This window comes from Colobus angolensis, unplaced genomic scaffold, assembly GCF_000951035.1.
Source record: "Colobus angolensis palliatus isolate OR3802 unplaced genomic scaffold, Cang.pa_1.0 Scaffold48, whole genome shotgun sequence".
NCBI lineage: Eukaryota > Metazoa > Chordata > Mammalia > Primates > Cercopithecidae > Colobus > Colobus angolensis.
The window spans coordinates 4,902,507-4,917,464 of record NW_012118265.1 but is presented as its reverse complement, the minus strand read 5'-3'; the positions used below and the strand labels follow the sequence as shown (position 1 = coordinate 4,917,464).

The 14,958-nt window shown below is 38.5% G+C and overlaps 1 protein-coding gene across 1 annotated transcript in view; it reads right to left on the bottom strand.

The window, feature by feature from the left end:
- Window positions 1-14,958, bottom strand: part of MED12L (mediator complex subunit 12-like) — a 353,697-nt gene that overhangs the window by 15,788 nt on the left and 322,951 nt on the right. The window contains exons 38-42 of the mRNA XM_011958966.1: window positions 11,593-11,682; window positions 9,419-9,648; window positions 7,630-7,786; window positions 4,725-4,733; window positions 4,505-4,606 (exon numbers count right to left, since the gene is read on the bottom strand). Of these exons, the coding sequence (XP_011814356.1) occupies window positions 4,505-4,606; window positions 4,725-4,733; window positions 7,630-7,786; window positions 9,419-9,648; window positions 11,593-11,682 (588 nt within the window). The remainder of the gene's footprint in view (window positions 1-4,504; window positions 4,607-4,724; window positions 4,734-7,629; window positions 7,787-9,418; window positions 9,649-11,592; window positions 11,683-14,958) is intronic.

The window sequence follows — 14,958 nt, the reverse complement described above, 5'->3', positions numbered from 1 at the left end:
TCTTACCATGTTCCCCATCATCCTGAAGCAGCTGGATTGATAGAATGATGGAATGGCCTTTTGAAGTTACAATTACAATGCCAACTAGGTGACACTGTATGAAGATAGGCCATGTATGCTGTGAATCAGCATCCAATATATAGTACTGTTTCTCCCACAGCCAGGATTCACAAGTCCAGGAATCAAGGACTTGGAAGTGGAAGTGGAAGTGGCACCACTCACCATCACCCCTAGTGATCCACGAGCAAAATTTTTGCTTCCTGTTCCCACAACAGTACGTTCTGCTGGCCTAGAGGTCTTTTAGTTTCAGAGGGAGGAACACTGCCACTAGGAATGCAATGATTCCATTAAACTGGAAGTTAAGATTGCCACCTGGACACTTTGGGCTCCTCCTGCCTTTAAGCCAACAGGCTAAGAAGGGAGTTATAGTGTTGGCTGAGGCGACTGACCCAGACTATCAAGATGAAATCAGTCTACTACTTCACAACGGAGGTAAGGAAGAGTATTCATGGAATTATAGATCCATAAGGGCGTCTCTTAGTGTTACCATGCTCTGTGATTAAGATCAATGGGAAACTACAACAGCCCAATCCAGACAGGACTACAAATGATCCAGACCCCTCAGGAATGAAGGTTTGGGTCACTCAACCAGGAAAAAAAAAACCAAACTGCTGAGGTGCTTGCTGAAGGCAAAGGGAAAACAGAATGGGTAGTAGAAGGTAGTCATCAATACCGGCTATGACCACGTGACCACTGGCAGAAAAGAGGACTGTAACTGTCATGAGCATTTCTTCCTTTTGTTAAAAACATGTTTGTGCAGCTGTACACTTGTACTATCTTAATTTTATTTCCTTTTCGTTTATCATGTGACACAGGATTTACTGACTTCATATCAGCATTTAAGTATTGTTAACTTTATATAATAATATTTGGGTTGGGAATTAGTGCATTTTCGGTTATACGAAAGACAGTTGTATTATGTTAGCTGTAATTATGACCTTACTATTGTCTTTATTTGAAGATTATGTCTGATCTCAGGAGATGTGTATGGGCTCAAGATGACAAGGGGTGGGCTTGTGATGGTTAATACTAAGTGTCAACTTGATTAGATTGAAAGATGCAAAGTATTGTTCCTGGGTGTGTCTGAGGGTGTTGCCCAAGGAGATTAACATTTGAGTCACTGGGCTGGGGAAGGCAGACCCACTCTTAATCTGGTGGGCACCATCTAATCAGCTGCCAGTGAATATAAAGCAGGCATAAAAACATGAACAGGAGAGACTGGCCTAGCCTTCCAGCCTACATCTTTCTCCCATATTGGATGCTTCCTGCCCTCAAACACTGGACTCCCGCGTTCTTCAGTTTTGGAACTCGGACTGGCTCTACTTGCTCCTCAGCCTGCAGATGGCCTATTGTGGGACCTTGTGGTCGTGTGAGTTAATACTTAACAAATTCACCTTTATATATATGTATCTATTCCATGAGTTCTGTCCTTCTAGAGAACCCTAATACATATACCAACTGCTAAATGCAGAAACATAAGAGTTAGAAAATCACCATTTGTACCCATTACAGAGTAAGAACTAGTGTTTGGTAGTATAATAGGGCAACAATGGTTTACAATAATTTACTATATGTCTCAAAATCACTAAAAGAGTAGAAATGGAATACAAAGAAGCACAAAGCAACACAAAGTAACGCAAAGAAATGAGAAATGCTTGAGGTGATGGGTATCCCAATTACCCTGATTTGATCATTACACATTGAAAGCTTGTATCGAAATCTCACCTGTACCACATAAATATATACAAATATTATGTATCTATAATTAAAAATAAAAGAATTAAAACTTAAAAAAAGAAAATAATTTTTCCACAGCCATACTAAAAATGAATTTAGGCAAGAATAATTTAATAGATGCTAACAGTAGTGTGTGAAGATTTGATGATTAATGACAGTTTATCAAACTATTCTCATAAATTATTAATTACAAAGGGAAAATAATAAGTTCACAGTGGGGAGATCTATCAGACACAAGACACACAAAAGGATTAAAGTAACATTACCAACAATGTATATCCTAATGCCGTACACTGAAAAGGACACAATGGCACCTCTAATACTGTTGCCAAAAGTGTATAATCTGAATCTAATCATGATTAATCTAGGCAGATAAATCTAATAGAGTAGCATTCTACAAAATAAACATTCCATACACCCTAAAAATGTCAACTTCATGAAGACAAAAAGGCAGCTTTGGAGTTGGTCTAGATGAAGGTAAGTAAAAAGACATGAAAGCTAAATGCAAAATGTGATGATCCTGAACTAGGGGGGAAAAAAATCAATGCAATAAAGAGCATTAATTGGTCTATTTGCAAGCATTATAGGTTATAAAGCATTGTAGTAATGTTCAGTTTCCTAATTTTAATAATAATACCCAGTTTTTAGAAGAGAATATACTTGTTCTTGGAAACAAGAACAAGCTAAAGTACTTAGGGGTAAAGAGGCACATGTAAATGGTGGTAGGTGGGGAGAGTGAAAGAATAATAAAGCAAATGTGACAAAATGTTAAGAATTAGTAAATTTGGGTAAAGGGTTTGGGGAAATTCTTTGTACTATTCTTGCAACTTTTCTGTTGTTTGAAATTATTTCAAAATAAAAAGTTATATCTTGTTCTTGTATGGGACACTAGACTCAGCTAACAGTGTTGCATCCTTCTATAACATTTGCTAAGTAACAGTCAGCCAGTTCCTGCTGATACACATCAGGTAAGTAGGCAGTCAGTGCAGTTTTACATACTACCTCTACTTTAAAAAGGTTTTCTGAAGTTGATTGCAATAAATGTCACAAACATATATATATATATATATATATTTTAATCAGAGCTGGAAAAACTAGATCCATAATTAAAAAGAATTAACTTAAAAATTAAAAGAATTAGCTTAAAAATGGGGAAGAGGCCGGGTGTGGTGGCTCACGCCTGTAATCCCAGCACTTTGGGAGGCTAAGGAGGGTGGATCACCTGAGGTCATGAATTCAAGACCACAGTCTGGCCAACATGGTGAAACCCCATCTCTACTAAAATTACAAAAATTAGCTGGGCATGGTGACAGGTGCCTGTAATCCCAGCTATCTGGGAGGCTGAGGCAGGAGAATTGCTTGAACCTAGGAGGCGGAGGTTGCAGTGACCTGAGATCGCACCACTGCACTCCAGCTTGAGTGACAGAGTGAGATTCTGTCTCAAAAGGAAAAAAAAAAAGAAAAGAAAGAAAAAAAAAAAGGGCTGGGGGTGGGGGGGCACGGAACAAACTGGCTTAGGCAGAATTTGTTAAATGTACTATGGATGCCCTATTCCAGTTGACCATGTTCTGGTCAATAAGTTGTCCGTTTTGGACACAGTTCTTTAACCACCTAATTCTACTCTGATCCCCCCTCATGTACTATGGCTACACTGTGTTGTTCCCCTTTTCTACAAGTTGTGAAACCATTCAGTTTAAAAATCCTGTGCTGAAGGCAGTCTACACTAGTGTTTCCCAAAGTGTGAGACATGTACGGTAAGCCAGCTCGCCGTAGGTAGGGCTCATTCATGCAATTCACATTGCTCAGTTGAATGGAGCTTCCCTTCTAAATTCTTTTTGTATTTACTTTCACAGGTATTTCCAATATGTGGCAAGTGATAATAATTACAGATGGTAGTGATAAAATGCTTCTTTGAAAAATACATTTATTTAAGCAAATAGAATAAGATGACAGTTTTAAAAAGTAATTCATGAAACAGGAATATGGCATCGCAAAAGTAAATGCTGTTGAAAATGACTAAGGTTTAGAAAACTTTGATGGCTATACACAACGCAACTTTTTTTTTTCTTTTGAGACAGAATCTCACTCTGTCACCCAAGCTGGAGTGCAGTGGTGCCATCTCAGCTCACTGCAAACTCCGCCTCCCAGGTTCAAGCAATTCTCCTGCCTCAGCCTCCCAAATAGCTGGGATTACAGGCACCTGTCACCACGCCCATATGAAGCTAGAGAAGTGAACTATCCGACTGCGAGTTACATGAAAATTCTTGCAGCAAGTGCTAACTCACTGAAAAACAATTTCTTATTGAAGATAATAGATAATATTTTAGTAAGCACGCCCATGGTTTTTGAGATTATAGTAAAAAAGTACAGTAAGAAAACCTTTTAAACATACACAGTAAATCATCATTTTAACATTGTTTAGGAAAAAAAGCGTCTCGATGTAAAAATTTTTGTCTGTGGAACAGTCTAAACAACATTGAAGAAGAATAATGGTATAACCTACTGAATCCCAAATATTTACTTGTATCTTCCTATGAAAATAAATATACCAGCTACAACGACAACAAAATTCTGGTAAAGTTCTAGGAAAAAATCGCTAGGGTATATTTAGGCTATGTTGATTCTTAACAATCTTATGAACATGAAGAATGCAACCTGCTTTTAAAGAAGAAACCCACATGTCTGATTCCAAAACACCAGGCCTTACCAAGGGCTGCTGGGGCTGCATTGCTTGGAGACCAAGGGTCTGACTCTGGGGCTGCGAGGATTGCTGGGGCTGGGGAGGCTGCTGGGGCTGGGGCTGCTGCATCTGAAAAGAGGGTAAAAAGGTTATACACTTAAAAGAAGATAATAGCATTGCTGAATCTGTTTCCCCCACATACCTTTTATCTAATTTTTATGTTGTAGTAAAAACAATATATACCTGCCTGCTGCATCTCTGCCTTGCCCTTGCTGAACCTCATTCATCCTTTTGAGGGTAAGACCTAAACCTGCTCATCCATGAAGCCTTCTAGGACCACCCAACCTCACAGATCTCTTCCTGTGGCAGTCAGTATTGCTGTCTATACCACGCTGCGCTGTCTGGGGCCATCCTTTCTGCTTACTGTTTTAATTCCTTTCATGTCATTTGTCCTTCCACATGTTTTATCCCTTCTTACCCTACAGGTTCGACAGGGACTGCTCAGTAGTAATCTTCTCATTCCTTATGATATCTGGCAGAATTCTTATAGTTCCCCCCCCTCCAAAAGGAAGATGCAGACTAGTCGCCATGAGACCTTCTGGAATAATTTACATCATAAATTCAGAAATCATGTCAGTAACAGGGTTTGCTCAAACACACAGCTCTTGGGAAATGCTTCCAAGTCACAGAAGAAGCACAGACCAGACATCCACCAGGTGGGACACAGAGGAGAGAAAAATATTAATAGTTGTTTTGTCTCAATGACCTTTAAAATTTCCTCCACCCAAACACTTCATCCTGATAATGACAGTCTAGACATTTCTTCATCTTTTGCTCTTTTCCAACTTGGTTTGCATACTATCCCCTCAATTATTGGTCTTCTTTACAGCCAAGTAATAAATAGTTATTGCCATATGGCATTTCTCACTAAGTGACAATGCTCATGGATCTGGAATCCTAGCAGAGGTCTGGGGAGCATGATCCCAACAAGAACAATGCAAGTTGGACCAAAATCACAATGATTGCAATATGATTCTCCAGTTAGTCCTCTAGAATCTCTTCTAAGAAAAATTAACGCAACTTCATCATTATTAACTTTTTCCTTTACAGAGGTGGCCAGTCACCAAAAAAGAAGTATAAAGTATAATCCTGATGTAGAAGCAAATCACTTATCTCTAGGGAAGAATGTGTTGATGATGAAAAAATTACCAGAAGGACATATTATGCTAATTAGGATAAAAAGTACACATGGTTCAATAAGAAAAGGCTTTCCATATTTGCAGCCTTGAAAAACACCAACACAAGATTTAAAACTGGTAAGTAAACAATGTGGTAACTGTCCTCAGTGATTTAGAAATGAGAAATTCTAAACTAGAGCAAAATATAAATTATCAATCCTAAAAAATTCTGAAACATAGCCTCAGATCTTGGAAAAAATGATTTAAGAAAGTGAGTACTAATAGTTATATTAATAATATTAGTCATATTAATTGTAAAATTATCAAATGAGTGGTTTACTTGAATATTCTTATTTAATCCTTTCTACATATTTAAGAGATAAGTACTACAAATATTTTCATGACAAAACAGGATTAGAGGGCTTTTATCATTGGAAACAACATCTATACAATGATTGAGATTACCATCTGTAGGTCATACTCTCCTAATTGGTGTTATGAATTTTGTGATATAACTTTTTTTTTTTTTTACATTTTTAACAGGTCACAAATTGGGATGGAACTAATGACACCTTACTACACCTTACTACTAACGGCATCTTATAATTGGGAAGCCCAGTTCCAGAGGGTGTGTTGGCTTTTGCCTGTTACCTGGGCACTACCAACCAGAATTTTGTAGATCACACTGAATTCAGACTCAAACCCACCTGAGCTTGTGGTTCAAATGCTCAGGGGAGATATTTGTTTATCCCCTCTACCCAGTGTCAAGGATAAGACATCCAAGCTCCTTTGTGTCCCTTTCTGCATGGCAGGTTTGCTTCTCACTGACCTCATACTGAGATGAGAGTATAGCCCTTGGGCACTCCAGCTGTACTAGACTCCTCATTTTTGGTGTTCTGTTCTTAGTAGTATATAAAATAAGAGTGTATCTCAAGTTGGACTGCTGATAAGATTAGAGCCCACTGCACGGTCTCCTTAGGAAATCTCCAATCCAATAACATAGGACAAGCTTGTTAATATTAAAGACAAACGACACAGGTAAACAACATAATGGCCTATAGTTTTTAAATAAGCAAGTCAGAAACAAGAATGTATTAAGGAAGCTAGGTGTGGTGACTCGTGCCTGTAATCCCAGCACTTTGAGAGGCTGAGGTGGGCGGATCACTTGAGGTCAGGGGTTTCAGACCAGTCTGGCCAACATAGTAAAATCCCGTCTCTACTAAAAACACACAAAAAATTAGCCGGGTGTGGTGGCGAGTGCCTGTAATCTCAGCTACTCAGGAGGCTGAGGCAGGAGAATTGCTTGAACCCAGGAGGCGGAGGCTGCAGTGAGCCGAGATTGCAACACTGCACTCCAGCCTGGGCAACAGAGGGAGCCTCCATCTCAAGAAGAAACAACAATGTATCAAGGGCAAGAACCCTTTATCTAAGTGACTTAAAAAGTACATCAAATAAGTGAATGACAGTTCTCTGTATTCTAACAGAGATAAGATGAAATATCCTTTGAAACAGTCTATATTCCTCCCATTTCACAGGCTCATCAGACCAGAGGTGTTACAGAAATGTTTTTAGACTACAGAATGCTCTAGGAATCTGAGGAAAGCTCTGGATGGCTCAGTTTTTTGTTTCCACATTTATGAAACTTTAAAAAAATTTGCATGGCTCCTACTTAAACAAAGGCTGGGTAAGCTGAGGCTAACTCTATAAAGGCATCCGTCTGCCCTCCCAAATCTTTGTGAAATGGGAAGAATGTTCTGCAAAACGTACTCTTCTGCCCATAACCTGGTAGATACACAGAGAAAATAAAATTCTTGCCAAGTTGTAAATTGTACCAATGTAGCTCCTAGCATCAAATACACAGGGCTCCTTGGAATTTGGCAACTGATGTCTACAGTGTTTTTCATTTTTTATGACTGTTGCATATTTGCACTGTCTGAAGGAAGACGGCATTGCCCTCATCTCCCTGCCCCGTACCTGGAGGAGTCTCTGCTGCTGTCGAACTTGCGGCTGTCTGGGTCTCATGGGATCCTGAGGCAGGGGCACGGAGGGAAGGTTTGGATGTGCAGAAGTCAGCACAGCATCAATTCCCCCGCCCACCAGAGGGCTCTGCTGTAGAGCCTGATGGTTCAGTCTGGCAAAGAATAATGCAACTTGGTTCAGGCCCAAGCATAATGTCAAACTTTTAATCAGTGCTACCAGCACATTACATACACCACCCAAGAAACAATCAGTGCTCAATAATCCTTTGCACAATTCAAATAGACTAAAGCCCAGTGGTTAAAATAATAGATGTGACCACTTGAAAAAGGACAGCAAGCACATGACTTAAAGTAAAATTGCAGTCATGCAATAAATCACTTTTTAAACATTTAATAGTTTTTAATAACGAGGAATATTAATTGAGCATTTACTTTGAAGCAGGCACTGTACAAAAGGGCTGAAATGTGTTACTTCATTTACTCCCTACCAGAGAGCCCTTTAAGGTCAGCAGTTTTGTTATCCCTACTTTAAAAATGAAAAGACAGAGCTAGAGGTAACTTATTAAGGCTACTTAGAAAGCAAATGGCACAGGTGGGATTTGAACCCAGAACCTTTGGGCTTTAAAGTTCAAGTTTGTGGGCCATGCTATGCTGCTATTTATTACAAAAATAGTACATATAACACATATTTTCCAAATTATTATGCAAAATATCTATTTTCTCAAATGTGTTACCATCAACCTTGCCAACTTTCCAAAGAGTGGTTACTTGGAGTCATCATGCAGCCATTGATGATAAAAGATGGGAGCTGTGCTGCTATCTACTATATTGACACGTTTTACATGATACTTCTTCTAAGACAATACTATCCAGCAGAACTTTCAATGATGGCTGCAATGTTTTCTCTCTGTGCTGTCCAATAAGATAGCGACTGGCCACAAGGACAAACTACACAATTTTGGGGTCTCAGTGCATAATGAAAACACAAGACTCCCTGATCAAAACTTAGTAAGAATTTCCACAGAGAAACTGCAGAGCATTAAACTAAGCATGAAGCCTTTTTAAACACAGGCCCTTCTAAACACAGTGCACTTCACACACCATTGAAACTAGTCCTGCTGGCCACATTTGGCTACCAATGAACACTTGAAATGTGACTAGTGTAACTGAGGAACTAAATTTTTAATTTTAAATAGTCTAAATAGCCACAGGTGGTTGGCAGTTACTATAACAGACAGTGCAGTTATATGCTCTAAGGGATCTAATTAAACAAGAACAGAAAAAAGTCTATCATAATCCTGTTTTGCCAAACATCTCTGAGGTGGAAAAGGTAGAAACTAAGTTATAACAAAAATCTCATGTGCACTATGCACAATTAGTATTGGAATCATACATTTTATTGCTCCAATCAACAAATTCTAGAAAGGCATTCCTAACAATAACCAAGAGTTTTCTCTGTTAGATATGTTCAGAGAATTTTTAAAAGAGAAGAGGAAAAAAAAGAACACTGAAGCAAACACAGTATCATTTAAAGATTGTTACACTCATGTCTTGGAAGATATGGGTCAAAACTATAGGGATCTTTAATGAAACGAACAAGATGGAGCATTCTTTATGTTGAACCTCTATCTAGATACTACTAAAACTGAGATGACAGAATGCAAATTATTTGCAAATGCGCAAGCTCATAAAAACAATGATAAAGTACCATGCCCCGTAAGAAGCATAAGAAACCCAAGAATGTGACTGTTCATTACTGCCATCATCATTTCTACATGTATCACCTCTGAGAGCCAGTCAGGGGCTGCAGGTACGGCGAGGCCTGCTGCTGAACATAGCCACTTGGCTGCTGCTGAATCTGTCTGAGTCTTTCCATTAGCACAGGGTTGGAATGTGCAGCCGGATAGGCTCTGGAGTTATAGCTGGGAGACAAGACCACACTGCCAGCCTGCTGCTGCGATGTCTGCTGCAAAGGCATCTGTGTCCCGTACATTGTATAGCCCTGGGGCATGGTCTGCAGGTAGGCACAAGGGAAGAAGTCAATATTCCAATTTATCACCCAGTTTTCCCATCACTACGATCTATGGGGCAAAAACAAACTCATGAGGACTCCCCTGAAATTCATTGTTTTCAAAGGTTCTCCTAACTCAAAATTTGAGGAGGACTACCCTGGATGTAGGGAATCTGGCCAGAAAAGCCACAGAACGATCTGGCAGTGTAATGATTCACCAGAAATGTCAACTTAAAAGAAAATGAATCTTCATTTAGTTAAAGTGACTTTTAAGATTAGCTGCTTATTTTTAGAGAAGGGCACGTTTCTGTATAGAAATAATCAGGCAAGCATCCATACCTTCAGTGCATAGATGACATCAATGTTCAACAGATCCCAAGTATCATTAATATCATTTCCAAAATTAGTCAGAAAAGTTACCCATGCTCAAATGTAAATTAAAATAATGAAATACACTTTCCCAATATGTGACTACATCTCTCCAGATCTGATAAATGTGTGTGTAGTAACTAACCAGTTCCAAAACAATAACAAAAAACTATTAATACCTTAGCCAGGAATAGTGCAATTGGTAACTGCTCTTTATTCTCCAGTACTGGTTGGACCTAGTTTGGCACTCTACCAATAATGTGAACACTTAATTTTCCTAATGAATATTAATATACAAGTACCTAGTTCTTTGTATATTGTTACCTTATGGAAAAGAGAAACCGGAAGTTCTGTTGAATCACTAGGTACAATTTATAGAACACAATGCTAATTAAGGTAGAATAACATTGCTCTTCAAATCCTCAAAGCACTACATTTTCAGGTAGTTTAATGCCTCTGACTTGGAAGACAGAGAAATGGATAATGCACTTCTAGCAGGCAGCATGAATGGATCCAGGCTAAAGGACTCAGTGCCTGCGTAGCCTGTGTAGGCTTTTCTTTCAGCTGTGGACAGAGACTGAATTACCAACCCAGCTATCAACCTTGCCAACATCCCTGCATTCCTGATTCCCAGAGGGATAGGGTGAGAGTATACGAATACAGAAATAACAAAATTATTAGTAAAAGCAGCTCAAGATTTGCATTATACTGTGTATCAGGCACTATGTTAGTTCCATAGCTTGTCTTAAATCCTCACACCCTTCGTCTCTATTTTACAGAGAAGGAAACCAAAGCTCAGAGCAAGTAACTTACACAATGTCACACAGCTAGTAAGTTGCTAGGAACTGTGCCAAAGTCTGATTTCAAGCCCTGTTATTTTCTTATTCTACCATGATTCCTCATTGATGCTATCTTTGAATATGACAATTTCAATTTATTTATTTATTTTGAGACAGGGTCTTGCTCTGTTGCCCAAGGCTGAAGTGCAATGGTCCGATCACAGCTCACTGCAACCTCAACCTCCCAGGCTCAAGCAATTCTCCAGTTTAGCCTCCCGCGCAGCTGGGACTATAGGTGCATGCCACCACGCCTGGCTAATATTTTAATTTTTATTTTCTTTTGTAGAGACTAGGTCTCACTATGTTACCCAGGCTGCTCTCAAATTCTGGGGCTCAAGCAATCCTCTCACCTTGGCCTCTCAAAGTGCAGATCATAGGCATGAGTTACTGAGTCCAGCCCAAATATGATACCTTCAAAACTGAATTACATCATTATACATTATAATATAAAAGAAGTAACTCTGGGATTAAGTATTTCAATATCTACAATCATCACTAATAAAATGTTTGAATTTAGTTTTAAAGGATTTTCTAGAATGTTTTATGCTCCTTAATCAATCCTAAGATTTGTTCAACAATCCTGATAATGCTTTTCTGAAATGTCAATTATAATCTATACGTAGAAGAAGTAATCAAGGTCTAGACCATAGGGAGTTGATATATTCTATTTACTTAATTTCCCACCTCCAATAACGAGCTTTGAAAATCCTGTCAGTACCTATGAAGCAAATGTGGGTACCTGTGCTTGCTGCAGCCCTGGATATTGAGGGAGCTGAGGGGAGGGCCGTGCTTGTGCAGCAAAGAGAGCAGCCTGGTCCCCCGGCTGGCCCTGGAAAACAAAGCCAAAGCAAACTCTTGAGCATAACAGCAAGGGCTTGATTTGAGCTTCTGGTTAATAATTCAAATAACCCACATCTAATCTCATTACATGAATAAAGAACTCAAAGATTTTCAAAATGTATTAAATATTATTTCTCGTCAATTTCCTATGTGTGTTTAGACTGTTGAACTTATTCCCTCCAAGGAAGACTACAGATTTTCCCAATGACAACAAAGACATAAATACAAGCCTAAGTTATCAATGGTCTGTTCAGCAGAAGAGGCTGTCAGCTGGCTTCCAATACATGCCAGGGTATAAATGTCCCACTAAGTGTGAAATCTGGAACCACAGGGCTGCAACACCCAGTGCCTATACAGGGAAGAGAATGTGTGGTACAGACACATGGCGGCATATAAAATTTTTATGACTTTTTAATGAAGCCTCTTCACAGTGACCTACTAACTGCCTATTTAGCCAGATACTCAAGGAATACATTTAGTACTTCCTATGACTCTAAAAATCAATGAGAATATAGTCAATAAATTTTGTAAGTTAATGGCAAATATAATTCTAACCAACTACAATGCAAAATAAAACCAATTAACATCTGTTCACCAATCTTAATCTAATACATGTTTTGGCCATAAGAAAACAACTATATTCACAAGAGCAGTTGTACGTGTGTTTTATGTTTTGGTGGCAGAAGTTACTCCATGGAAGCTTGCAGTAATAATCATAAAAAGAAGCCTAGTTTCCCACCACTCTGGTTTTTTTCAGGACTGACTGTAAAGAGTGAGATTTATTATAGGATTATTTTACTACTGTGTTTAATAGAGATTCTCATTTTAACAAATGCTAAATTATAGTTGCATAAAGCTATTTTAATGTGCGTGAAAAGTAGTGTAGTTATTTCTAGCAGGGAGAAAGGGGTAAATATGTAGCTTAAGAGGAAGGACATCAGCAATTATTAATAACAGATCATATTTCAGAGGCTGGGCTTCTGGTTCTTACTCTCATTTTCTCACAAGAACCCTATAGGAAAGGAGCGTCATCCTCATCTTCTTCAGACAGGAAAAGCCAGGCTCAAAGAGCTTAAGCAACATAGCAAGCTTGCTCAGCAAGACCTGGCAGTGCCATGATCTAAACTCCAGGAAGTCTGACTTGAAAGCCTAGGGCTCTTTCCATTATCATGAGATGCCTCCATGTGTGACACTAAGGATGAAAATACTTATTTGGTGCTTATTCTGTAAGGGCATATAGCCTCGTAAAATCATTCTAATGAGAAACCAAAAGGACAATCTCTATTAAGAATTATTAATGAGATACCAAAACCAAATGCATACCTGAGACAGTTAAGCCCTTTCTATAATCCCCACAAAAAATCATGGGCCATTTATGAAACTTCAGCATCTCTCCAGGTGACTATCTATCTATACATGAATGAAACATAAACTTTTGAGTATACCTCTGAGGGTATCTACACATAACAGCTTCAACAAGAATCTTACTTTCAGAGTAGGCTATCATGAAGATACTCTTAGTTTCTAGCTCATTAATCTGTTAAAAACAACTGTATCTCCATTTGCTTGTGTTAGAGAAAAATAGCCCAAACTTCCTCCGTGAGAACCCATATCATGACAGTATGACTGTCAGGAGCCTAAAACTGTTCCTTCCAAAGAATCCAAATGGCTCTTGATCCTCCAAACACTATGCCAAGCAATCATTAAATCAACCGGATCCTTAAAGACCACTCCTGGATACTAGCATCGTACAAGGTCCCTGAGACATACTGTTGTGCTTCTTTGTGGAGACAAATATACATATGCTCTCATTTTTACAAAACAGAAAAATCAACTATTTATATATGAGTTAGAATCTAGGGATCGATAGGTAGTTTATAACACTCGTGCCCTCTTTTGGCTTTGTAGGAAGCAGGATGTGATCTGCATGTGACAGCTGCATGCAGATGCATAAAGCAGATGTTTTCTAACTCTTTGCTCTTCTTTTGCTTTTATTGAAGAACTTTATGAAACACATTATGATTTATATGGTAGGGGGAACTAGAATACTAATAAGTTACATATCTGAGCTATTGGACGATACTCATTTACAAATATTAGTTGAGATGATGGGAATTTAAGAAATAGGAACTGTGCAGGTGCAGTGGCTCACGCCCGTAATCCCAGCACTTTGGGAGGCCAAGGCAAGTGAATCACTTGAGTCCAGGAATTCGAGACAGCCTGGGCAATATGGTGAAATCCCATTTCTACAAAAAATACAAAAAATTAGCTGGGCATGGTGACACGTGCCTGCAGTCTCAGCTACTCAGAAGCCTGAGGTGAGAGGATTGCTTGAGCCTGGGAGGCACAGGTTACAGTGAGCCAAGACTGTGCCACTGCACTCCAACCTGGGCACCAGAGTGAGACCCTATCTCAAAAAAAAAGAAAAAAAAAGAAAAAAAAAAAAAAGAAAGAAAGAAATAGAAACTGAAAACTATTATACTACATTTTTAAAAATCACAAAACATTCAGAAAAATGTGCTATACTTTTAAAAGGAAAAAGGAATACAAGTTGAAATATAGTTTTGACACTTTGAAATTCATGTCAACCATTTATGTCTAATGGTGAACTATTTATATGTGAACATATTACTTTCCCTCCCCACCACCAGTTTGTCCCAACACACTACTGAAGTATAGAAAATAATTCAGATATGCAATCTTCTCCCTGAAAAAATAACAAACACCCCTATTTGACTGCCACTTCCCAATTCTGCAACGCATAGCTGTTATCATCATGTGCTCCTAAAAAGAAAACACCCTAATCTCTCCTATCAGACTGAAATGGATTCCTACTTTTCTTTGTTTTTTCCAGAATAATGCCAGGAACACATTATTTCAATTTGTAGAAACAGTTCAATTAGTTGAAAACAGAATGAATAAGTTCTTTAATAACTTGAAATATATTACAAATTTTAAACAAGAACCACAATGTGGGAATAATCAAGGAAACTAGAGACTGAGAATTAGTAAAAAACTTTTAAACGTTGGTGGGCATGGGTTTGGCCACATTAAACCAAGATTAGATGATCTAACATGTCATCCAAACTAGGACAAGCCAGGACAAGAAGGCAAAGTGAGACCACATCTGGCAAATCAGGACATCTGATCACTTTAGTTCTCTGTTAATTTCTGAAAATTTTTCAAGCTTTATTTTAAATTAGTGCCTAGCATATATAATAAGTGCTCAGTAAATATCTGTTCAGAATAACTAAAATTTAATTTA